General features: G+C 37.0%; 1 protein-coding gene across 2 annotated transcripts in view; it reads left to right on the top strand.

Annotated features, from left to right (window-relative positions):
* Positions 1 to 24,779, top strand: part of KIZ (kizuna centrosomal protein) — a 207,257-nt gene that overhangs the window by 121,184 nt on the left and 61,294 nt on the right. For both annotated transcript variants that reach the window (XM_051975851.1, XM_051975850.1), the window contains exon 7: positions 16,295 to 16,429. In XM_051975851.1, coding sequence (XP_051831811.1) covers positions 16,295 to 16,429 — 135 coding nt within the window. The remainder of the gene's footprint in view (positions 1 to 16,294; positions 16,430 to 24,779) is intronic.

The following is a 24,779-nucleotide window of genomic DNA, read 5'->3' as shown; positions in this document are numbered from 1 at the left end:
AATGATGAGATTGAGGACTTGAAAAAGGAGAGTAGGGGAGGCAGAGGTTTTGCTTATGCTGCTTCAGCTGCATTGAAGAGGACTTAGCACAGATGGATTGTGCACTACAAAATGTAACACATAATTCAAGCTGTCAGCTTACTCAAACTGTTTCCAGGAAGCAACCTGTGTAAAGAGAAGGAGCCGTTGTTTGCTGACCCCTGATCCATAGCCTGCTGCAGATTGTCATACATTCTGTTTTCCTTTATGTTGGTGTCCCTTCCTTCCCCTTCTTTTTAGTATTGTATGTCCTTCAAGTGGCACCCTGGAAAGACCACCCACGGATAGTAACACAATAGAAAATGAGGTCTCCACTAAAATAAAGGTTTTGTAAGACATTTAGCAAAAAGAAAAGTACTGTTTAACTATGTGTTTGTCCTTTCTACAGTTGTTTTGTGTTGCCAACACAGTCTACAAATTTATACTTCATTGTTATCACACATATAGCTGTTGAAGCCATCGGTTTACGGTCCTCGAAATAAAAAAATTCAAGTATAATTTAATATGTACTAATTACTCATGTAGCTTACAAATAACTTTTTTGGATTTATGGTAAGGAATTTGAAATCAAAGTGAGCAAGTGCACTAAACCTAAAAAAGTCTTAATAAATTATTTGTTGTAATACCAGATTTTAGAAGTGGTATCATGGCACTGATCTTTAGTGAATTCTTCTATTTAACTCCTGAACAAAGCAGGCAGTCTGGAATCCAATTCTGAATAGACATTTACACCTCTGTAAAAGGATTAGCTGAATTCAATTGTTAAACTGTTTAAATCTTAATTTGCATCATTATGGAATTGTTGCCTCCACCAAATCCCAGTTGGTTCTCCAATTCATTTGTTACCTATAGGTGGTAACTAAAGGTTTTTCTTCTTGGTAGAGATTCATGAAGGTGCTACTTTGCTTAGAATTGCCCTATCAGTTAATTAAATTGAACTAAAATCAGATTGTGATTGATAATAGTTCATATTAATTTGTTAATGATATTTTGAAAGAGGAACTCTTGTGTATTTGACTTATCTTTTGTAAATAGAAATTTGTTTTGTTGGCTTCATTTATACTTTAAAGAAATTTTTAGATCCTTTTGAGATTACTACTTTATTAATTATCTTTATAAATAAGTTTACTTTAAGATTAAATGCAGTTATAAAGCAAAATGTAAATAATATATTTATAACATTTTAATATAATGTGAATTATATATATTGTATGCATATGATCTATGTATATTTGATATATATATATATATATTTGAATATAAGGACCTTTTATATTTTAAAGACATCCTTTGCAAATACAAATATGAAAAGAAATCTTGTTTTTAGTACTCAAAAAGCTCTTTATAATTTTGTATAATGTATATATGAAGGCATTCATATATTTTTAGTTTCTTTGCTTTACCTATTAGTTCCAGTTACTCTTCAGTGAAGTGGTTAAATTTCAGAACCTTGAGCAGAAAGGATACTGGACTAGGTCCTAGGTTTCCCTTCTCTATTCTTTAAGAAGTTGTATAGCCTTGGACAAATTGCCTATCTCTTTTGTCTTATGTGATAAGTCGTTGGACTAGATCTGAGGTTAGCAAAACACCTCTGGAGAAGGCCCAATTTCTTTCTCTCTCTGTCTCTGTCTGTCTGTCTGTCTGTCTCTCTTTCTTTCTCCTCCTCTCCCCCGACACACAGACACACACACACAGACACACACACACACACACACACACACACACACACATGCACACATACACACATTGTTTTTATTATATTTTAAAGTGTAAAACTCTTAGCTCTAGAACCTATAAAAACTGGCTGCTGGTGGATTTAGCTCTGGGACAGCACTTATCCTACCCCTACACTGGAAGCTCCTTTCTAGCTCTACTTCTTATTGTTAGAGAAGAATAAGATAATTTGGTTTTCTAAAGTAGACCAAAAAAATGGTGAATTAGATGTTTGGCAGCATTATCCAGTGGTTAGAGACTGATTTTTTTTTGGGGGGGGAGGGTGAGTAGGGGGTGAGAAGGGTTGAAATAAGAAATGTTTCCTCGTTAATTTCTAGTTAAATAAAAATTAAATCACTGTATTTGAACCTGAGCATGGGCTTAGATTTTGAAGTCTAAAAATTCATCACACTACTCAGTTGCCAATCTGCCACAAAAGCCAATACTCATTGATATTTTAAACCATTAGAAAGTCTAGTGAGATTTTAGGATTCTACTTTTCACAGACAAGACATTTTAACAATTAAATGCATTACACAAAGAATTAGAGTCTATTTTTCAAACAATATTTCTAATACAATGAATTATTAATTTAGTGTTAGGCATTACCTTTATAGAAATTATAAATCTCATAACTGTGGTAACAGCTCAAAATCACATAGCTAAGAAGTTTCTTAATATTAATAAATTTCATTTAAAATGATAGTTGAATTAATTCAATTTCACTTGGATCTATTTTCAAGATAATTTCATAGAGAATTTGTTTGTAATTTTAGTTATTTAATATATTTTACACAAAGGCTATTTATTCCAAGAACTTCATATTGTGGAATTCACTATTTCCAGCTAATCCACTGCAAAAGATTATAAAATTAATGTATTCCAGTTGTCACATTTAGGAATCCATTACTTGTCAGGTTTCTTCCACTCTTATCTAACTTTGTCTATTGATTTTCAAATAAAGCTACAAAGTTTTAATTCTCAATCTTTCTACTTTAACAAAGTCAAAACTTCTCACACCCTTTGTATCTTCTGGTTCAAAGGCCAGACAGAAGAAAAACAAACTAGGATCCCTAGTTTGTTCTTGAATGCTTTGAAAGTAGTTACTGACAAAAATCACACATCTAGTTAGCTTTCTTGAGGATGGGTCAGGTGAGACTATAATTCTACTTAACTGGCAGTTTTGATGTAACCACAACAGGAAGTGGGTACCTTGTTGGCCAAAGCAGAGACAACCCCGTTAGAGGTAGGAGGTAGTCTAAGACAATGCTGTTGTCTAGGACTACATTGATTAAGGAGTCAGAGGACATTTGGGGATATTTGATGGATTTGAGTGACATCATTAAGCTCCCACTAACCAAGGTATGGGACAAGGAAGGTTATTACTTCACCAAGAACTATTTTAAAAAAAACAAAAACTTTTGCATGGTATATGGGAGGAACAGACATATTATAAATAGGACATTGGGTGGTTGTAGATTAATTACTAAAAGTAGCAGGTAGGCATTAAAGGAGCCACCTAGTATAAAGGTCCATGAGCCATGGGACAGAAGGATACATTTAGGGGAATAAGTAAAAGTACAATTGAGATCAGTGCATGCAGCATAGGTGGGATTAAAAACGTAGATGTTGGGATTATAATAGTATTGCTCATTAGTAGTTAAAAAAAAAAAACTTCCATTTGGGAAAAGAATTATATGCTTAGTTTTCACAGTGGCATTAGATGTAATGAGATATACAAAAATCATTGAAGCAAGGGGAGTTATTGGTGAAGAGGCTCCAGAGGAGAGTCATCAAAACCAGGAGTGAAGTGGTTTTCATTGGGTCAGTGGTCACTTTCAAGAAATATCCTTTAAGAAAACTGATTGTACTATAATTCTCTTTTTTTTCTCCAAACCACATTGAAAATGTTTCTGATTTACTTTCTATAATTAATAGAATAATAGCTAGGTCCCCCAAAATGTTGTTTAAGTACCCAATTATTCTTGAGTACTCAAATTATTTTGAGCACCTTATTTCATACAGATATATATGTATATGTGTGTGAATATATATATATATGTTTATTTATATATCTAGCAACATATTTATATGTATATATCAAGTCACTGATAGATGTATAGTCCAGATACTAATTTACCTGATGTTTAGCGTATAAACTTACATTGTTAACAGTAAGAGATTCATCACAGAAAATTCGCAACTTCTTTTGATATCTAAGTTGGTGGTTTTAGGTTCAACATTATACAGTTGATTTTTCTAAACATAGACTACTACTGCTCATAGGATTCCTTTAAACAATGGGAACAGCTTTAAGATAACTCAAAACTGCCATTAAATTAGCCTCATCACAATAATAAAGTTTACCAGGACTCACACACATAAGGGATTTCATCTAACATCTTTCATTTGTTTGAGAATTTCATCACCCATGACATGTCCTTTTTCCAGGATTGGTGATCTTGCCCACATTAGTAGTTTCAAGAAACCTGGCAAACTTACAAATTAAGGAGAATCAACAAGATTCCTTGGAAGAGGTTGAACCTGCTGTTCTTGCCCGCCCGCCTCATCTATCCTTAGAACTGCTGAGGATCAAGTAGCATTTGCCCTATGCCAAGCACTTTTACAATCATGTTATCCTCACAACTACCCTGGGAGATTGGTAATTCCTTGTGGTAATAATTGAATTTATCACCATAGGGAATACAGTGGCTAGTATTCTGTGGAACACAAGAGTGGGATTCTAGCTACTCCCAAATCCTGTTAACAGATTACAAAAGGCTTGACTGCCTACTTAATAAAATTGTTTCAAAATCTTTTTAGATTAAAAATCATATTCACCTTCCTTTTTATCTTTTGCCTTTTAGAATTTGGAGAGAATTAATAGTTTACATATCAAGAGAGCTGTATTTCTCTCATAATTTTCATCAACATTACTTATTAAAAAACAGCTTTTACATTGTTAATATATATATTTTTAAAAATTACTGAAGTCCTAAAGTAATTATATTCAAAACTGTGATATGAAAGCCTTGGCCTGATTAAAGTGTATTACAAGATTACAAAACAAAATAATTTATTTTGTATCCTGATTTCTGATAAATTGAGGGGCAGAGACAGTTCCTGAGATTTAAACAATCTACAAACTTCAACTTTGGAATCTAATTAAAAATGAATTCATTTGATTTTGGAGCAACAAAAAAACTCTTAGCTTTCTCTCATCAAAAGAATTCTAGACACTGCTTTTTTCAGGGTCTAGAGCCAAGTTCTTAGGTGGGGAGTAGTTTGTTCCATTATGCCAAAAGCAAAAGGAATTTTAACAAGCATTAGGACTCAGGAGATCAAGGAGTCAGCACAAAGTTCCTAGACAGAGAGCTCTCTGAGCACAGGAGTTTATGAGTACTAGGTCCCAGGAAATCCTTTTTCTCAGGTATTTGGAGGAATTTGGGAATTCCCCCTTAAGTCACACCAGTTTCCATATACAGTGTCTTATGGGGAAGAGAGGAGATATATGGTCTTAAACAAAATATTCCCATCTAAAGAGAACTTGTTGATGGGGTGCAGGGGCCCAAAACTTCCCCCAGTCTATCCAGTTGGCTACTATGGATGCTGACAGTGAGGGAGTGAGTTTTTACCTTGAGCTGGAGAGGGTCAGAGTGAAAAGATTTTGTCCCACTCCAGAAATGTTGGAGTACATCAAAGATGTTGAGTTACTAGGTATGAGTTGCAGTGTCATCTCTAAAAGAATTCAGACTTAAATGGTCTCCAAATCAAGCATAGGCATTTATTTGGGGTAAGACCTGTGAGCCTCCTCCTTAAGGGGGGAGAGTCACCCAGCAGAATGAGACAAGGGTTTAGATAGAGAAGGAAAAAACAGGAGAATTGGTCAGAGCCAGAAAATTGAATTATCTCAGAGGAGATTTTGCATACAGTTTGAACAATCTCAGAAAAGTTTCTGTGATTGATTAAGATTGTTATGCCTCAGTTTTTCAAAATTATAATTCCTCAGTTTCCCTGCCTCAGTTTTCTTGAATTGTTCCGCCTCAGTTTCCCTGGTGGCAACCTCTTCCCTGGCCATTAGAACTGAGATAATTAGGGCTGTGAAGCTCTGGCCACTGTGGCATTCCAAAGAGCTATAAAACTCCAAATGGTTTATCTCAAACTTTTGGTTATCTTCTGCCTCAGATTTCCTATCTTCTGTTCAACCATCTTTTTCACTCCCAACTTATCAGAATTAGGATCTGTCCTCCTGTAATGCCAGAGAGACTGAGGCAGGAGAGAGATTAGAGAGTTTTAAAATATTTTATTAATGGGAGAGTAAAAAAAAAAAAGAGACTCTTGTCTCAAATTATCCAGTCAGAGATAAAGATATACTGAGACCAAGGAATCCATGTTGGTCCCAGGGCTGGAGGAGACTGTCATCCAGCATCTAGCCGCCAGCCGCCAGCCTTCAGCCTCCAGCAATGAATGGAGGAACCCCAACTTCTTTAAATACCTTTTCTCTAAACAAAGGAAGGGGTGAGAAGCGCGGGAAATTTTCTATCAGGATAGGGGAGGCCACAAATCCTAAAAACCCAGAGACAGGATGTCTGAATACACAGAGATAAAGATGTCAGTGAGGTATCTTGGAATATTTTAGAGGGATATTGTAAATTCTTGAGGACAAAAAAGAGTCAGGAAGTCTACTCTCTTGTTTATCTTGCTTGTGCTAACAATTTGTAACTTTAGAGTAAATGGTCCTCAGTCTTAATGGACCAGAGAGTAGTTTACAGCTTAGGGGATTGACACAGAACAGATAATAGAAACTGAGACAAGGGAAACTAGTGCAGGGAAACTGAGTCAGGACAGTTAAAGAGAACTGTGGCATAACACTCCTTACCCCCAACCTGTCAGAACTGAATTTATGATCCTTTCCTGGAACTTCCACTCAACCAGTGCTCTGGAGGTATTTTCTCACTGCTGGATGCTTTGAGAAAAGAGTCTGATCCAGCCAGCTGGCTAGTATGGCTTCACTAATGCAACTTCTCCACCATTAAAATACTAAAAACCTCTAATCTTTGTCTTGCCTCAGTTTTTCCAGCATTATATGATATGAATGGAAAAAGGTAAAAGTTAAAGAGCAGAGAGGGGAAGAGAGGAAGAGAGAAGAGGAAGGAAGAGAATCAAAGATTACATTATTATTATTAGATTTATAAGATGACTTATCAGTTCATACAATCAGACTTAATTTACTATTCAACAATTCAAATATCAACCTCTTTAGGAACAAATCACCCACCAAATTCTTAAAGGTCCTAATAAGCATTATTAAATTATACAAGAGTGCTTAATTTATTACAAGAAAACACTTACATAAAGGACCAAAATGGTATCATCATGTTGAAGAGTCAAGTTACAGTATGTCCTATTGTGGCTAATCAGACCCATAGAGGCTCAGAATGCTCTGCCACAGATTGGGCACAGAATTCATATAATCCTTTGGGGGTGGATTCTCTAAATTTGTGCATCTCACATGTCTTTTGAGCTATTTCAATTTTGTTGTGCCATAGAGCACAGCACCTTTTTTGACCCTGTGACAGTGTCTCCCATGTCATACAATTCCAAAGTTTTTAAGATGAGAGCTCTTGAGAGCATTCTCATATGTTTCTTCTGATCTCCGAGAGTACTTGTCTTGTGTGAGTTTTTCATAAAATAGTTTTTTAAGCAAATATACTTTGAGTATTCAAATAAGGGGGCCAGCTCAATGTAGTTTCACTCTCTGCAGTAGAGTTCAAATACTAACAGTTCACCTTGAGAAAGGATCTCAGTGCCTAGTACCTTATCTTGCCAAGTGATCTTCAGGATCTTCCTAAGACAATTCAACTGGAGGCTATTCTATTTCCTGACATCGTCTCTGGTATACTGTCCAGATTTCATAGGCATACAAAAATGAGACTAGTACAAGGGACTCTGTAGACCTTTAGTTTGGTAATCAGTCTAATATTTCTTCTCTCCCACACTTTCTTATGCAGCTTCCCAAACACTGATGGAAAGATGTTATGTGTGGGACAGTATTGTCCACAAAAACAGAGAATCTCAGAGTAAGAAAAAGCAGAAAGTGGTTTATTAAGATCTCGCCAAAAAGGGTATCTTCAATCTAACAAGGTGTTTGTTAGCAAAGAAGTGCCAATGTGAAACACAAGATAAAATAGGTCTCTGAATGCAGAAGCCCCCAAAGCCCTCACCCCCCAGCCTGATCTTTTTTCCCATTGTTTGGGGGAATCTAAGCTTACATTCCAGCCCAGAAACAAAAGAATACAAATAAATAATAATACTATAAGAGAATTCAAAACCATTGTTACCTTTTTTAAGTACTTAAATACCAGTTAAGAGATTGTGGGAAATAGGAAGTGTTTGTCCCCTCTTTTAATCAACTTTTAGCTATAGCTCTATTTGTTATTATAAAGTCTCAAGTCACAATTAAAGCTTTACTCAGTTAATTCCTCACAGATAGAGCACCAGATTTCAAGTCAGATGAACCTGAGTTCAAATTTGGCCTCAGACACTAGCTGTGTTACCCTGGGCAAATCATTTGACGCCAATTGCCTTCCCCAAAAAAATGTCCGTGAAATATATAGTTCAAGATGTCCAGTAGGTAAAATCCATAACTGCTTAACTCTATGGAACAATTAGTCACCAAATGGAAACATAAAATAAAATGGAGTTGTTTTTCCTGTCTAAACATATAGGCTTAAGTTCCTGGGCAAATAATAGAAAGATTCATACAGTTTGAGGACTTGAATTTAGTCTTGAAGTAGTAGAATTATGACAGGTGAAGGTAAGGGAACCCATACCAGGTATGGGAGTCAGTCAGTGCAGAGGTATAAGGCCAAGAGGAGATGGTATATCATGTGGGACAAACAATAAGAAGAGCTCCAGTTTGGCCAGACCATAGAGTTAAATTAAGGAAGTAGACATTTAAGTACTTACTAACTTATGGGGATAGAAAGAAAAAAAAAGAAAGAAAGAAACAATCCTTATGCTCAGGAATCTAGTGCAGGTACTGTATAAAGCCCTGTACGATGGGAAGTGGGTGCTTATTATCCCTGTTTTACAGATGAGAAAACTGAGAAAGATGACTTGTAGTCACACAACTGTTGTCTCAGGCCACATTTGAATCCACATCTTTCTGACTCCAAGATTGGTACTCTATCCATTGCACCATGTAGATGTAGTAAAGTATAATAAAGTTAGAAGGGTAAGTATGGGCAGCTTATGAAGAGCTTTAAATGCCAAACAATAGAATTTATCTTATCTGATTTTAGGGGTAATAATAAACCACTAGTATTTGAGTGAAGTGTTAACATGGACAGATTTATGCTTACTTGATCAACTGCATAGAGAATGATTTGTGGCAAGAAACGTTTTACTGGAAACATTGATATTCCTGGAACCGAGCTCTGACCATGTCACTCACTTCTCTGCTCTGGATGTTTCAACAGATCATTGTTGCTTCAAGAGCAAAATACCCTGGTGTCTGGCATATAATGCTCTTCATGATCTGTTTCCAATGTATTTTTTGCAAACTTATGTCTAGTCAAGCTGGCCTAAGCTTTGTTTCCTGAATACATACACTCTTCCCTGAAATGCTTTGATTGCTTCGGTTTACTTTTTGGAACATTTGACTCCCTTTAAGACTAAGTTCAAGTTTTTCTTCTTATTTGAGACCTTTTCTGATCCCCTTATGTATTAGTTCTGTCCTCTGGTTTCATTTTGTATTTCATTCCCTCTTCAATCCATTCTCCTCAGAGTTGCCAAAGGGATATTTCTAATGTACGTGTCTAATGATATCACTCTTAGACTCAATAAACTTCATTTGTTGCCTTTTGCCTTTAGGAAAATACAAATTATTTTATTTGACATTTGAAGCCCTTCATAATCTAGTCTTATCCTATCTTTCCAGGCTGTTTTTACATATTTTTGGTATTTCTCAAACTTGAGATTCTGTTTTCTGACTCTGGGTCTTTTCCAAGGCTGTCTTGCCCTGTCTTCCTGGAATGTATTTTTTCTGAACTCTTGTCTCTTGAAACCTCTAGTTCATTTAATGGCTTATTTCACATTCTATCTCTTTCAAAAAGCCTTTCCTGATTTTCCCAGTTGTTAGTATGATCTTACCCAATCACTATGCATTTGTTTTGTATCCCCATAATAAAATATACACATTTGTGTTTGTATCTCCAGTACCTAGCAAAGTTCATACATACTTGGCACTTAATAAATAGTTGATTTAAGCAACTATATGTATATGTGTAAACATGCATATGGAGACATTGAAGTGACTCAGTGGAAAAAATACCAGGCCTGAAATTCAGTAGAAGGAAATTCAACATATTTTTTATAAAGGGTATTTCTTTTACTTTTTTGTTAGCTTATCTTATTGACCAAGATTGCCCACAGCACATTTTGGGGACAATTTGTTTTTTGTAATTTAAAAATATGTAAAATTGTAATATTAATCATCTTGAGGGAAATGTTAAATTTAGTATATACTTCCTTCCCAACATGTGACTGAGATAGGTTTTTAACTTTTTTATAGAAACTGAATAATAAAGAACCAAGTTTAAAATCTTATTATTGCATCTTTATAGCTAAAAAAAAAAAAGAAAAGAAAAAAAATTGAGCCTATGTTTTGAAAGATTGCATGTGCTTATCCCGATTTGGAAACTTAGCATTTTTTGTGTTTTTGTTATTATTCTCTTGTTTCTTAAAGCAATAAAGGATGTTACTTACATAGGTTTGCTACTAGTCTTCAAATGAGGAGGCTTGACTGAGAGCTTCTTAAGCTCATCTAAATTTTATGATGCTAACTGTTCAGTATATGAAAGTGAGAACTAATTGGAAATCTCATCTTTGAAAAAGGAATTTCTTTGTGTGTGAAATTTGGCCAACACATTCCTGAAAGAGCTGTAAGTGAAAGAGTTCAAACCACTAAATGTTTATTAAGCAAAACCTTTTCCAACCCCAAACTTGATAAGTCTGAGCAACAGCTAGTAGTCCAGTTTGATTGTAACAATGCAAGGAAGAAGAATATTATGAACATAGATTTGGAGAAATAGGTATATCCATAGATACTAATATCAGTTTGTTTTTTATCTTTGAGGCATTAGAGAGCTACTGAAAATATTTGAATGAATATTTGAATGAATTACATTGTCAGGCCTATTATTTAAGCATATTCATTTGATAGCTGTGTGGAGGATAGATTGGAAAGAAATGGAAAGAGATAGATCAATTTAGAGCTGTTGCAGCAATACAGATGGGATGAGGAGGCTTTGAACTAGATTAGTGATGGTGGAGAGAAGGGGAATAATGTGAGATATATCATGGATATAGAATCAATAAGACTTGGCAATTGGTTTGATATTGTGGGAAAGAAAAGGGTCGAGGATAATTGAAGTTTAGAACCTGCAAGATTGAAATAAAGACGGTACCTTTGATGAGGTGGAAGAATTGAGGGTAAGAAATCCCCTAACAGCAGTGGGATCCTCTTGGCTGGTGGTAGGTTTTGCAAAAGAATTTGCAAACCCTAGTAAATATAGGTATGAGGTTTGTGGCAATGAATGGGTTTATTGATGCTAAGAAAACTGTATGCTAAGAAGACAGCTTTCTTAGTGGGCAAACTCCCTGATTAGGAATTTAGCAAAGATGGGTTTACTCTGAGAAAAAAAATATCTTCATCAGTGGGCTAAGTCCAGAAGAGCATATAGCAAAGATTTGGCAAACCCTTGGCTATGTTGGGTTAGTCTTGGCCTGGAGCTGGGGAGCAGATTTCCAGTTGAATGAGATTACTTATCTTGGGAGTTGTCTGGGAAGGATGTGTCCCTCCCAGAGGCTGGGAGGGTTTGAGATTTAGGAGCACCCTTCCCCCCAAAGGGGACACAGTTTATATCACTCTCCCCCCCAAAGATTAAAGACGACATAATTTACATCACCCTCATTAGAAATAGGGAAATTACAGGAAGTTGGACAATAGTCATAGGAGGAACACGTTGCATTCTCTTGGGCGCATGTGGAATTTGAAGTGCCTACATTTAGGTGGGGATATCCTTCAGGTGGTTGGTAATTTGAAACTGGTATTCTATTGAAGAAATAGATAAATAATATGTATTATATTTCAGGGGAGGAGGCAAATATATACGATGTATTAGAGGAAGAGATAGATCTATAATAAGTAATATCTCCTCCAGTACATAATTTTATGCATTGTAACTATATATTAAGAGAGGACGAAGATATATAACATGTATTATCTCCCTAATACATAAACATCACATGTATATATCATGTGTATATTCTACATATATATCATGTGTATACATTATAGATTCTGTGTATATATTTCTTTTATGTATACATATATGTTTATGGATATGTATGTATAGCTATATGAATCATTCATGTAGTGATATAATAATTAAAAATAGCAGAGGAGGAAAAGTTACAAAGAAACTTATTTCATTGGAAAGGGAAACTAAAAATAAAATTTCCAAGATAGATATTCTAAGAAGTGCTCTTGTCATTGGTGCCCAAGCTTTTCTCTTCTCTAGGTTTTTCCCTTGCTCTAGTATCTCCCTTATAATCTATCTTCCCTAAGGTAACCATTGCTTAGGTACCTTACATGAAATTTTGTCACTTGGTAATATTCTGATGAATATAATTCACAGTAAAATATAAAAAAGCAACAAGGTTTAATGTGTCTTCTATTAGTATTAATACTTTATTAGATGGTAAAAGAATAAAACTAAAATTGTATATTTTGTTTTTCCTTTTCAAAAGGAGAAAAAGAATTTGAAAGTAAAGATGAAGGGAATTTCAACCTCTTTGGTTCTCAACTGTAAAATGAGGGAATTTGACAAGGCTCTGAGTTTCCTTCCAGCTCTAGATCTTTAATATGATAATTCTTTTTCCTAAGAGTGCAGTCTTTTTTTTTTAATGAGATGAACTTTTAAAACCTATTTTCTTGATTTGCACCTATGTAAAGATGATTGGTGACTCCAAATTATAATATAATGGCCATTGGAGCCTTTGTTTTGACTATAACCTGGGCTATTTTATATAAATAAAATAGTTGCCTGTTTTAGTAATAATTATTTAGTATAAAATTACTTGCACAAATAGCCATTGGAGCCTTTGTTTTGACTATAACCTGGGCTATTTTATATAAATAAAATAGTTGCCTGTTTTAGTAATAATTATTTAGTATAAAATTACTTGCACAAATATTTCAAAAGTAAAAATATTTCCCCTGAATAGTGAGGGCATAGGTCAAAATCGGGATACAAAAATTTATTATTTTAAGATGTGGGTAAGGGCAGAGATTTATATATATATATACATATATATATATGTATATATATATACACATACATATGTATATATGTATGTATGTATATAAAAGATATCACCTTATAATTATATTTCTGTGCTTTTGCAATTCTGACATTTCAGATCTCCTTATATCATTCTTAAAGGTTTAGCATGTTGAATTAATTAGGTCAGAGAAAGACCTAGAAAATTAGGACCAGAATAAAAGAAAGAGAAAATATTGAAATAAGAATTGCATTGATCTAAGCGTAGGGAAATTTTGTTATAAAAGTATTGTATTAAAAGTTAAACCTAAATATAAAAATTCTTTCACTTAACCAAAACTTTTCTGACTGCTTTTAAAAATATTGTTTGCTCATTTTGATTTGGATACTTATAAAAGGTTTTCAATTCTCACCTGTTGAAAAGATGATTTTATCTCATGCACTCTAAAATGCCCATCATCTGTTCTGTTTTCCCTCCGACTCTACCAAGAACATCACTTAAAACTTTTGTAGTAAGAATATTAGGTGTACTGCGCTATAATCAATTTCTTTACAAAGGGATGTAATATTCTAATAAGTAACTTCAATTCATTCTCCATCTAAACCAACTGTTACTTAATGGCAGATCTTTTTATTACTTTCCCTCAGCCTTCTTGACTAGGGGATTAACTTCATCCAGCCCTTCTTGATTTAAGGATTAACTTCAAGATAGCCTTATATGATTTGAGTAGCTCTAGTTCATGGTACCTTATTGATTGCATTCTTGCCTGTTTTGCTCTGAGAGATGATCCTAATCCAACATAATTCTCTTTTTTTCAAATCTTTCCTTAAAATGATAAGCTATCTTTTTAATATTTATGGAAATATAATTTTTTGGTACAGTTTTTAAGAAAAATAGAAAAAACTTCTTATTGTACATTTTTATCTGACTTTTTGGGTCTAAATAAAAATTTAGTTTTTCTGAAAAACAAAAATAGATTATTAGATTTGATACACTACTCAGATATAAATTATTGTTACCTTTAAATTTCTTACCCTGTTTTCAGACTTTGATAACAGTTATGTTCAATGCATATCTCAGAACATCTAGAGGCGAGGTTTCAAACTTGGCCTGGGTTTTATGGGCTCCCAAAACTTTTGAGTATGACTTGAACCAAATTAAAATGTAATTGGGAAATGTTTAACAAAATAAATTAAAAATACACAATAACACATAATGTTAATTTGTGGTTTTCTAAGTGAACATGCAGGCTTTAGAAATCAGTTTCTGAACTCTTTTATAATAAAAATTATAAAATTTAAACACAAAGTAAATTAAGAAGTGAGTTGTATTCATTTTTTAATTATTTGGAATTTAGAATTTATTTTCCTAACATTACAGCAATTTTTAAAAGATAGAAGATTTTATAGGTCTGGAAACTCCCTGGCCTGGCATTTTCATTCACCAACATAGTTCTCTTAATTCCTAAATTTACTAGATAATCCTATGGGAGTTGCCTTAGGCATTGAAAAGAAGTGAATTGCCCAGGTCACACACTTGTATTAGTATAAAAGTCAGGATTTTTCTCCACCGAAGGAATCAGCAGTGGGGACTCTCATTATCCTCCCACTCTGAACAAATGAAAGAAAAATGGAAATATACATGAAACAAAGTGTTTTAAACACATTTGTATATAAGAAAGATTCTCTAAGTTAGGAAATCACTATATACTTTTTTTTTTAATTTTTATTTAATAATTACTTTATATTGACAGAATCCATGCCAGGGTAATTTTTTTACAACATTATCCCTTGCACTCATTTCTGTTCCGATTTTTCCCCTCCCTCCCTCCACCCCCTTCGAAATCACTATATACTTTTAACTAAACAATGGACTTTTAGGATTGAGTTTTTAGAATATGTGGAAAGAGATGCTCCTCCCTTCTTTCCTTTCCCATCCCCTTTTCTTAAACACTTATTTGTTAAAAAATAACAACATTTGATTAATATAGTGTGCTGGTAAATGTTTAGCCCATCCAAAAAATATGCATAACACACTTTTAAGTTTAATCTTCACTATTAACATTTTCTTAAATCAAAACAGTTTACAAAACAATAAATCAAGCCCTGATTTTTAGCACTTGCCAATTTCTAGGATGTAAATGCTCACATTTGAAAAATTAACAATCAACTTGGTCAAATTGACTAAAATATAAATAAGACATGATCTTTGCCCTTAATCAATAATCAAGTATAAAAGAAGATATATACACATACATATGTATAAATATGTATATATCTATGTCTGTATGTGCTTCTGGGTATGGATTTATTTGGTGGGCTTGACTGCACTTAGTACAGATAAGAGTATAATATAGATGTATTATTTTTTTTTCTGATGAGAGGGAAATCACTTTTGAAAGGGCATCAGAAAAAGAAGGAATGATGATATCTGAGTTGGATATAAGATGGTTGTTAGTTAAGTTTGTCTTCGTTTTCTTTTACCAAGTATTCTTTCCCAAATAAGTTTTATCCTTTATGATCTTAAATACGACTAACTATAGTTATTTATCATTCTTTTTCATCTGACTAACCAGATTTTGAAGAACATTTTGAAGAAACAACTTTTTTTCTAATAACATAAAAATATTTTTACTTGCACTTATTTGTGGCTATTAAACATCACTTAATTTTATTGAGCTATTCCCTAAAGAAAACAAAATCTAAACCACAATTATTCACATCCTTGTTATTGATATATATTGATATATAATTCAGTGTCCAAAAGATACAATATTCATAGAAGTATGAGAAGGTTATTGTTAGAATAAAGGGAAGAATTTTTTTCCTTATAGATCTGACACAATATTACTTTTTACTGGGAAGTAATTCTTAGTGTTGCTAAATATAGGAACAAATGTCTACATAATAACTTTTTTCCCTTAAAAAAAATTCTTTTTATATAATGTCAGTCTTTCTGAACTTTATGCTCTTCTAAGAATCTTATGTGTTTCAACCTAAATTGGAGTTTAAACAAATGAATGTTTATGAATTTGTTTAAAATTCAAATGAATTTTGAATAATATGAAATTTGAATGAAAATTGAAAGATAAATCTTAAATTTTCCTTAAAGACAGAAGTTGCTCAATAATATGTTTAACCTTGGTTAGAAAAAATGAAATATTATTACTTTACTATTTATTATCTTTCTACAGGAATTATTTGACATTCAAAGGATTCACCTATCTATTACAGTTCATAGAAAACAAGTTAGCCCAAGAAAGCCTACATTCTGTGGAACTATATCAAAACGTGATCATAGATCAAGAAAGAATTAACTTGCTAATAAGGTTTGTACCATTTAATTTTTAATAGAAATGAATAAGAATAAGGTTACTTGATCTATGATTTTGATGTGGTATGAGATTTGAGGATTAAAAGATCCCCTCTGGTCCAGGTCACAAATTTGTGAAAGAATTTACACACCTGAAGTTTATGGCAAAAGGGGATTTATTTACACTAAAATAGCTTTCTTAGCAGGCAAATTCCTGATTAGGTATTAGCACAGATGGATTGAGAGACCTTTGGTTGTTGTGGGGTTTGCCCTGACCCTAAATTGGGACTAATCTTCACATCAGTAGGGGAGGTAACTATGCCCCACACCAAGATTTCCAATTGAATGAGATTACTTATCTGGGAGTTTCCCTTAAGAATGGGTGTGGCCCCTCCCTGAGGCCAACAGGGTTTTAAGCCCAGGAGCACCCTTGCCCCAAAGGTTCCTTTCTGCCCCTTCCTCCAAAAAGGGGACACAGTTTACATCAGGACCCCCCAAAGATTAAAGGGGACACAGTTTACATCATTCCCCCTCCCTCAAGCAGTCACGCCCAAAGAAGCAAAAGTCTTATCTTTTGTAGTTGCTTCAAGCTGACAAGGGTTGTAGAGTTGTCCCTATGTTCAATGGGGGTTCAGGCTTGGAGGGCAAGTGGGAGATCTGAAGATAGCAGCATCGGCATCTAAGGGGTGTTATGTGTCCAAGTCAGTTGTCCCATGATCTCCAGACTGAATGATCAATTGAAAGTTCGTAGCTTGGAGCCTGAAGGAAACAAATCTCAGGAGCAGGTTAAAAGTAGGGTGGCATCCAGGGTGGAGATGGAGACATTTGGGAATGAGACCTTTGCAAATAATGCATCAGGTCCCATTTGTGGGTTCCTTGATGATGCTAATGGCCCTCCCAACAATCCTGAATACCCCACTGGCCACGGAGCTCCCTAGCTGAAAGGCTGAAAAGGAGTTAACTACTGACAAGGGCCATAGAATGACATCAAGAAAAGCCAGAAAGAAAATGCTAGGAGCAAAGTTCTCATCCTTGGAGTGAGAAAGAATTAGGAAGAAGAGTGAGAGTGAAGGAAAGAAGGACACAAACAATTTCACCATTCTTTCTCCTGAGTGCTCATAGGAGTACTCTGAAATATCTGAGAAGTAAAAGCTGGACTATTTGTGGCTCTGCAAGGAGCTAGGCAGGTTTAGGCGAGGTATGCTCTCTTTTAGCAAGCACCTTGATACCTCCTGAGCCTTCTTAGTCCTGCAGGGCAAAGCTTCTACCCAATTAGTAAAAGTGTCAAAGACCAAAAGCAATTTGAAACCAATCACCCCTAGGTATGTGCCCCTTCTCTGAAGGCTTCAGGACAGGGGGAGATTTAAATCAGCCAGAAGGATCAAGGATTTGTTCCTGTGGGTTATAAAAAGGGATGTAAAAATCAGGGAGTTGGGAGATTAAAGGTGACATAGTCAGAGGTGAATGAGCAGCAGCTTTAGCTGCAAACCCATTCCCCTTGGCTTGAAGTGAATCTCCCTTCTGTGTCCTTTACAAAACTTCTCTGTGTTGGAATCCTTACTAACTGCTAAGTAATTAGAGTTGATCTAATCTTACAAGAAGTTGTTTTGGCCAGAACCTGAAACAAGGTACTAAGTAGAACTAATCAAGACAAGGCTTGTGTTCCCACCTTTACTCATTGGACTCCACAAGTATGCTAGCTTCAAAAAGTACACTTTCTACGCCACACCTTAAAAGCTCTTTGGGCCAGAGAGCACTATGGGAGAAAACCCATAATCCCATTCTCTCAGAAGAGGCAGATAAAAAGCCAGCGATGAAGGATCTATGGCAGAATACATTTTTTCCTCTTGGCTGGCTGATCGCGCTAGACTCGAGAGAAACGACTCTGCTGCAGAGAACACTTTTGGGATTTCAGTGGAGCTACGCCAGAAGCCCTCTCTCCGCGGCAAGTTGGTGCTGGGCTCCCCAGAAGGAGATAAGAGAGATCTTCCATCTCTGTTGGAGGCAGAAGAAGGCAGAGGCAGAGGCTGAAGGACAGAACCTTAAGATTTGGAGACATCCGAAGGGCTCTAAGCCTCTAAACCGGCTGCCCTGAGAAGAACAAACTCCAACATTTTGAACTCTTAACATTTGGCGACGCTTGCAGACAGCTATCATAAGAACAAATGGAGAAAATGCAATAACAGACATCTTGATAAGGCAACTTGCTAAGGAAAATGCTAATGAGGTTTGCAGAAGAATTATACTAGGACTGCGCAAGGATGCTCCTTTAGAGGAACTCATAAGACGCTGTGCCACAGTGGACACAGGTGCCTTTTATAGCCAGGCTATGATGCAGACTTCCCAAAATCCAAACATGAGAAGACAGAATCCCTCTTGGCAAGGGACTTCCAGAGAGACTCGTAGATGCTTTCAGTGTGGAAAAGTAGGACATCTGAAAGCTCAATGTTGGTATAGAGATAGAATGGGAAGACAAGGTGGGAGAACAAGACCCCAAACCCCATGTCCAAAATGCAACAGAGGCTTCCATTGGGCCTCAGAATGCAGACAGATTCAGGGAAACGGGATGAGGGGCCCAGCCCCAGGGCCCAAGGCAAAAAACACTTGGGGCATGATGGCAGCCAATGGTGCACCCAGAGAGTGCCTAGAAGTCCAGTACCCAGACATGACCAATCAGCCAGAAAGCCATATGATGGGAGAAGGGGATTACACAGTCAACCAGCCAGGAAGCAACCTAATGGCAGAAGGGAATTACAATTGGGGAGAATAGAGCTGTATGCAGCTGGGACAACTGAGATACCCCCTGGAGAGGTGAAATCTGTTCCTCTCCAGCCTATGGATCCCTTACCTCCAGGCACAGTAGGCTTGACCATTTCACCTTCTTGTATGTACAAAACAGTGTCCATCCACACACTGATATGGGAAACTGGGGAATGTGTAGATAATATCCCAGTCACTAATACAGGTAGTCAATGTGTGACTTATCACCCAGGAGACGTAGTAGCATCAGGGTTACTCATACAGAATCCTAATAAGCAGCCTCGTGATAGTCACCCAGGTTCTGACTCCAGACCACAAAAACCAGAAATATACTGGACAGCAGCAGTAACGGCTGACCGACCTATGCTCACTATCTATATAAATGGCCTACCATTGGAAGGATTGGTAGACACAGGTGCGGATCGTACAGTTATTAGAGGTGCCAGTTGGCCCAGTCACTGGCCAAAGATTAAAGCAGATACCTATATGTCTGGAGTAGGAGGATCAATAGCAGCTGAAGTTAGTGCTGCCCCTATGAGATGGACTTTTGAAGGCAAAACAGGAATTTTTACTCCTTTTATAGTTGAAAAAATCCCCATCAATCTGTGGGGAAGAGACGTTTTACAACAATTGGGGTTAAAAATGAGTACTTCGGTTTTTTAAGCAGGGCTGCTGTTGAAGGCCTGCCAACACTAAACAGAGACATTAAGACACTCCTCCAACAAAAGAAAGGAGGAGCCACGGGTAACCCTAGAGAACTTCTAAATTTAGTTCTCTATACCATTAATTTTTTAATCTTTGATAAAGATGCACTGGCTCCAGCAGACAGGTTTTATAACCCACCAGAAGAGCAGTGTCCAGTGCGAGCAGCTCCACTATCTTTAGATAATCGCCAGGTGATGTGGAGAGACCCAGAAAGTGGTGAATGGAAGGGACCAGATAGGCTAACTGCTTGGGGGAGAGGATTTGCTTGCATCTCTACAGGTGGAGAAGGAATCAGATGGGTGCCTACGAGCCGCATTCGCCTTGTCCATCGCAGAAAGATGGAGCAGACCCTTGAAACAAAGGAGAAGACCCAAGAAATATCGGGTGGTTCTGTTGCTGATTGTGCTCATAAGAATTATTAGATTCCTGGCACATGAACTAATGGACAATGGAATCCTATTGGACTGTTTCTAGGACTTATGGACATGTGTAAATTTTCAGATTGATTCTTGTTATTTGTTACATTACTACTAGCCTGTGTTATATTGCTATGTGCTCATGTAAATTATGTATAATGCCTCCCATATTGATGGATTTATGTATACCATGTATATCTGTTACAAAGTTCTGGCCCATATTGATGGATTTATGTGTACCCCCTCAGAAACCCCCTATGTTTTAAAACAAAAGAAAGGGGGAGATGTTGGAATCCTTACTAACTGCTAAGTAATTAGAGTTGATCTAATCTTACAAGAAGTTGTTTTGGCCAGAACCTGAAACAAGGTACTAAGTAGAACTAATCAAGACAAGGCTTGTGTTCCCACCTTTACTCATTGGACTCCACAAGTATGCTAGCTTCAAAAAGTACACTTTCTACGCCACACCTTAAAAGCTCTTTGGGCCAGAGAGCACTATGGGAGAAAACCCATAATCCCATTCTCTCAGAAGAGGCAGATAAAAAGCCAGCGATGAAGGATCTATGGCAGAATACATTTTTTCCTCTTGGCTGGCTGATCGCGCTAGACTCGAGAGAAACGACTCTGCTGCAGAGAACACTTTTGGGATTTCAGTGGAGCTACGCCAGAAGCCCTCTCTCTGCGGCAAGTTGGTGCTGGGCTCCCCAGAAGGAGATAAGAGAGATCTTCCATCTCTGTTGGAGGCAGAAGAAGGCAGAGGCAGAGGCTGAAGGACAGAACCTTAAGATTTGGAGACATCCGAAGGGCTCTAAGCCTCTAAACCGGCTGCCCTGAGAAGAACAAACTCCAACATTTTGAACTCTTAACATCTCTGGATTTATGGATAGCCTGTAGTATCTGTAGTTTCTCCTGCACGTTTGATAGGAGAATTCTTTGCTATCAAAAGTCCCCTTTCTTTCCATATAGCCCTGTGAGCATGGAAAATATGAAAAGCATATTTGGAGTCAGTGTAGATGTTCACTCTCATTTCCTTCCCCAGTTCCAAAGCTCTGGTTAGGGCTATGAGTTCAGCTTTCTGGGCAGAAGTCTCAGGAGGCAGTGACAACTTCCAGGGTGCTATTGAGAGTAAGCCTCCTACTAGTAAGCCACTGATGCCCTTTGACTTTTAAAGTGTTTCCGTGTCCTGCGATAAATTTTGAGGGGTCTTCTCTAAAGCACAAGAGCCCTTCTAGGGAAAATGAGTCCATTTCCTTTGAGAAATAGGCAAAGGTCTGGAATCCCTCAGGGCCTGAGTTAAGACCCCCAGAGCCTGGACCTACCTTTCATCTACATACAGAGTGAAAAGCTTTTCTAAGTTAAATAGGACCAAGGTAGGAGAAGAAATCAATTTGGCCTTCAGGGTTTTAAAAAGGCTTGGCAGTAATCCCCAAATTAGGAATCTAAATTCTACAAAAAACAGCCATGCCCAGAAAAGTGCATAGCTGTTTCTTTGAGGCAGGGTCAGGAAGGCCTAAAATGGTCTGTTTTCTCTTCTCGATTAGAGAGCGAGAAGTGGGGGTAAGATTGTGGCCCAAATATTTGACAAACTGGCTGGTAGTGTGGGCTTTTGGGTAAGGGGGTAAGCCCCTCGAGGCTAGATAATTTAGGGTTTTTAATGGCTACATTTAGGGACTCTTATTTGGTGGGACTGCAGATCAAAATATCATCTTCGTACTGGATGAAATTGTTGTCAAGCAGCTCCAAATCTCTCAACTCTTAAGCTAAAAGTTTGTGCTTAAGAAATTTCTCAATCCTGACAGAGGGAATATGGGAGGGCTTTGAGGGCAGCACAGAAAGACCATCAGGAAATCTGAAAAGGAGAAAAGGAGTCTTCAGTTTCACCATTAAGTGACACCCCAATTAGGGAGCAGGATAGGAGGGAATAATAAGAAATGAGTGTTTAAATAACAGGTCACCAAACAGACCAGGCAGAGGGAAAGTATCAAAACAATTAAGTTTTCCTTCTAATCTCATTCTGTAGGGGGAGGGGCAAGTGAGATAGAGTGCTGGAGCAAGAGGGAAGGAGAAGTCCCTGTAGCAAAAAGAAATTCAGTGGTCTTACCAGCCACATCTGGGTGTTGGGCTGTTGGGTTGGCTATCATGGTGGAGTGAGGGGGAGATTGACCAAGCCCCAAATTCTAGCCGTAGAGTAGGGCATTGAGGGAGGGCAGCTTGTCCTCTGTAGGCAGTCCCTCCTCCAGTGCCCCTCCTGGTTGCACTCAGGGAAAGAACTGGGGAGTTTCCTTGGAGGACTGTTTTGGGCCTGTTGGCCCTGTCCATGACACAAACCCCTAGATTTCCAGAAATGTCAGCAGCCAAAAAAAGTAGAGACTGTTCTCCATTTCTCTCTTTAATTCTGCCGTCTTTTGCCTCTGCTGCAGTTTGCTCCCTATTATTAGAGACTCCAACAGCTGTTTCTAATAGCTGAGTGGGAGAAGTTTGAGGACCTAAAGCTGGCTTCTGCAGCTTCTTCCATATATCTGGGGCAGATTGTTCAATATTAACATTTCCCCAGGAAAGATCAAACTGGAGGGCATTAGCCTTGGACCCTGGAAAAACTGGGTGGGGTCCTTAGAGTAATGGTCAAGTTTTTCTGACCATTAGTCTAGCAGAGATTTAACATCAAAAGAGGCACTTCTGCTCTGTGTATCTCTCTCCCTAAAAGTCTGCTGCTTCTCTCAGGGGGTAGAGGTTAAAATCAATATCCTGAGGAGGATAAAAAGGGGTCCCATTCCTTGTATCAGAGAGATTGAGGATGGGGGCTGGGAAGTCTCAGAATCTGGTTCAGGAGGTGAGGGGGATAGAGTTAAAGAAATATTGTCAGACATAAGATCTTGTTCTGGAAGGGATTCAGAAGCCTCCTGATAAGGACTGCATAGAGGTGCAGAGGAGGGATCCTGTGTCCTTAGAGGAACAGGAAGGAGGGAGTTTAATTTCCCTCCAGCAAATTTAAGCAGCATACTGCAGTGCTATTTTAAATTAAGCTTTTTAGTTTTGAGGCTTTTTAAGCCAAATTTGTCTCTTTTTTAAGAGACTGCCTAAGGAAAAATCCTTAGGAATAGAGGCAGAGATAGATTGTCCCATTTTGCCACAAGCCTTAGATAATCAGCAAGAGAAGGCTTACCTCCTCAGTCAGAATTTTGAGGATCCCCATTGCAGGCCACCAAATGATGAGGTGCAAGAATTGAGGGTTGAGAGATCCCCTGACAGTGATAGAATCCCCCTTGTCCAGTGGCAGATTTTGCGAAAGAATTCACAAACCCCAATGAATACAGGCTCAAGTTTTGTGGCAAGAATGGATTTATTTATGCTAAGAAAACAGCTTTCTTAGCAGGCAAACTCCTGATTAGAATTTAGCTGAGATGGATTGACTAGCCTTCCAGTTTTATTGGGTTTGCCCTGGCCTTGAGCTGGGACTAATCTTCAACTCAATAAAGGAGTTGACCATGCCCCAGGCCGGGATTTCTAATTGAATGCAATTACTTATTTGGAGTTTCTCTTAAGAATGGATATGGCCTCCCCCTGAGACCAGGAGGGTTTGAGACCCTGGCTCACCCTTACCCCAAAGTGGAGCATATTTTATATCAGACCCCCCCACCCCCACCCTGCTCAAAATATTAAAGGAGAAACAATTTACACCGATTTCATTGGCAAATGGAACTTCCAGATGAGGAAACTCAACCAGTACAAGCTTGAATCTTCTCTGTAACCTAAAAGAGAATTGTCTTGAGATGTTAAGTGATTGACTTACAGAGTTGCTTTAATAGAAATGAAGTGATTTATTAAGTCACATAGCCAGCAGTTTATAGCAGAGTCAATTCTTGAATTCAGGTCTTCCTTACTCTGAGGTAGTGGACATATAAAGAGAAGAGGCTAGATTTAAGAGAGAATGTTGACAATAGAATCAACAGAACCTGGCAAAGAATTGTATTTGTGAGGCAAGGAAGAAAAAACAGGCAGGGATAATACCAAAGTTGTGAACTATCCAGATTCACTGGAATGATAGCAGTGACCTCAGCAGAAATAGGGAAATTTGGAAGAAAATAAAATATAAAAAGGAAGGTAATGAATTCTATTTTGAATAAAATGAGCTTAAGAGAATGATGGATAAGAGAAAGAAGAGGAGGTGGGAAAGGATGGGATTAAGGGTTCAAGTAGATGGGTTGACATTGACTAGAAGAACTTGTTCTTTTTTAGAGATTGGAACAAAAGAGATAATTGAGTATGATGCAGAATAAAGGAGAAGCAAGGAACTTTTGATAAACATTGTTTCTTAGTAAATTAGGAGACAAGTTTCTTTATTGGATCTTGGCTGAGCAGGAAGGAGAATTGGTATTAGCTTAAGGAGAGGTAAGGCAGTGTGGTTCAGTAGCAAGAGAACTGAATTTAGCATCAGAAAACTTAGGTTCAAATCTGAGCTCTACTATTATAAGCCAGAACTTGAAA

Source organism: Antechinus flavipes, chromosome 2, assembly GCF_016432865.1.
Source record: "Antechinus flavipes isolate AdamAnt ecotype Samford, QLD, Australia chromosome 2, AdamAnt_v2, whole genome shotgun sequence".
Lineage (NCBI taxonomy): Eukaryota > Metazoa > Chordata > Mammalia > Dasyuromorphia > Dasyuridae > Antechinus > Antechinus flavipes.
This window is presented reverse-complemented; position numbering and strand designations above follow the sequence as displayed.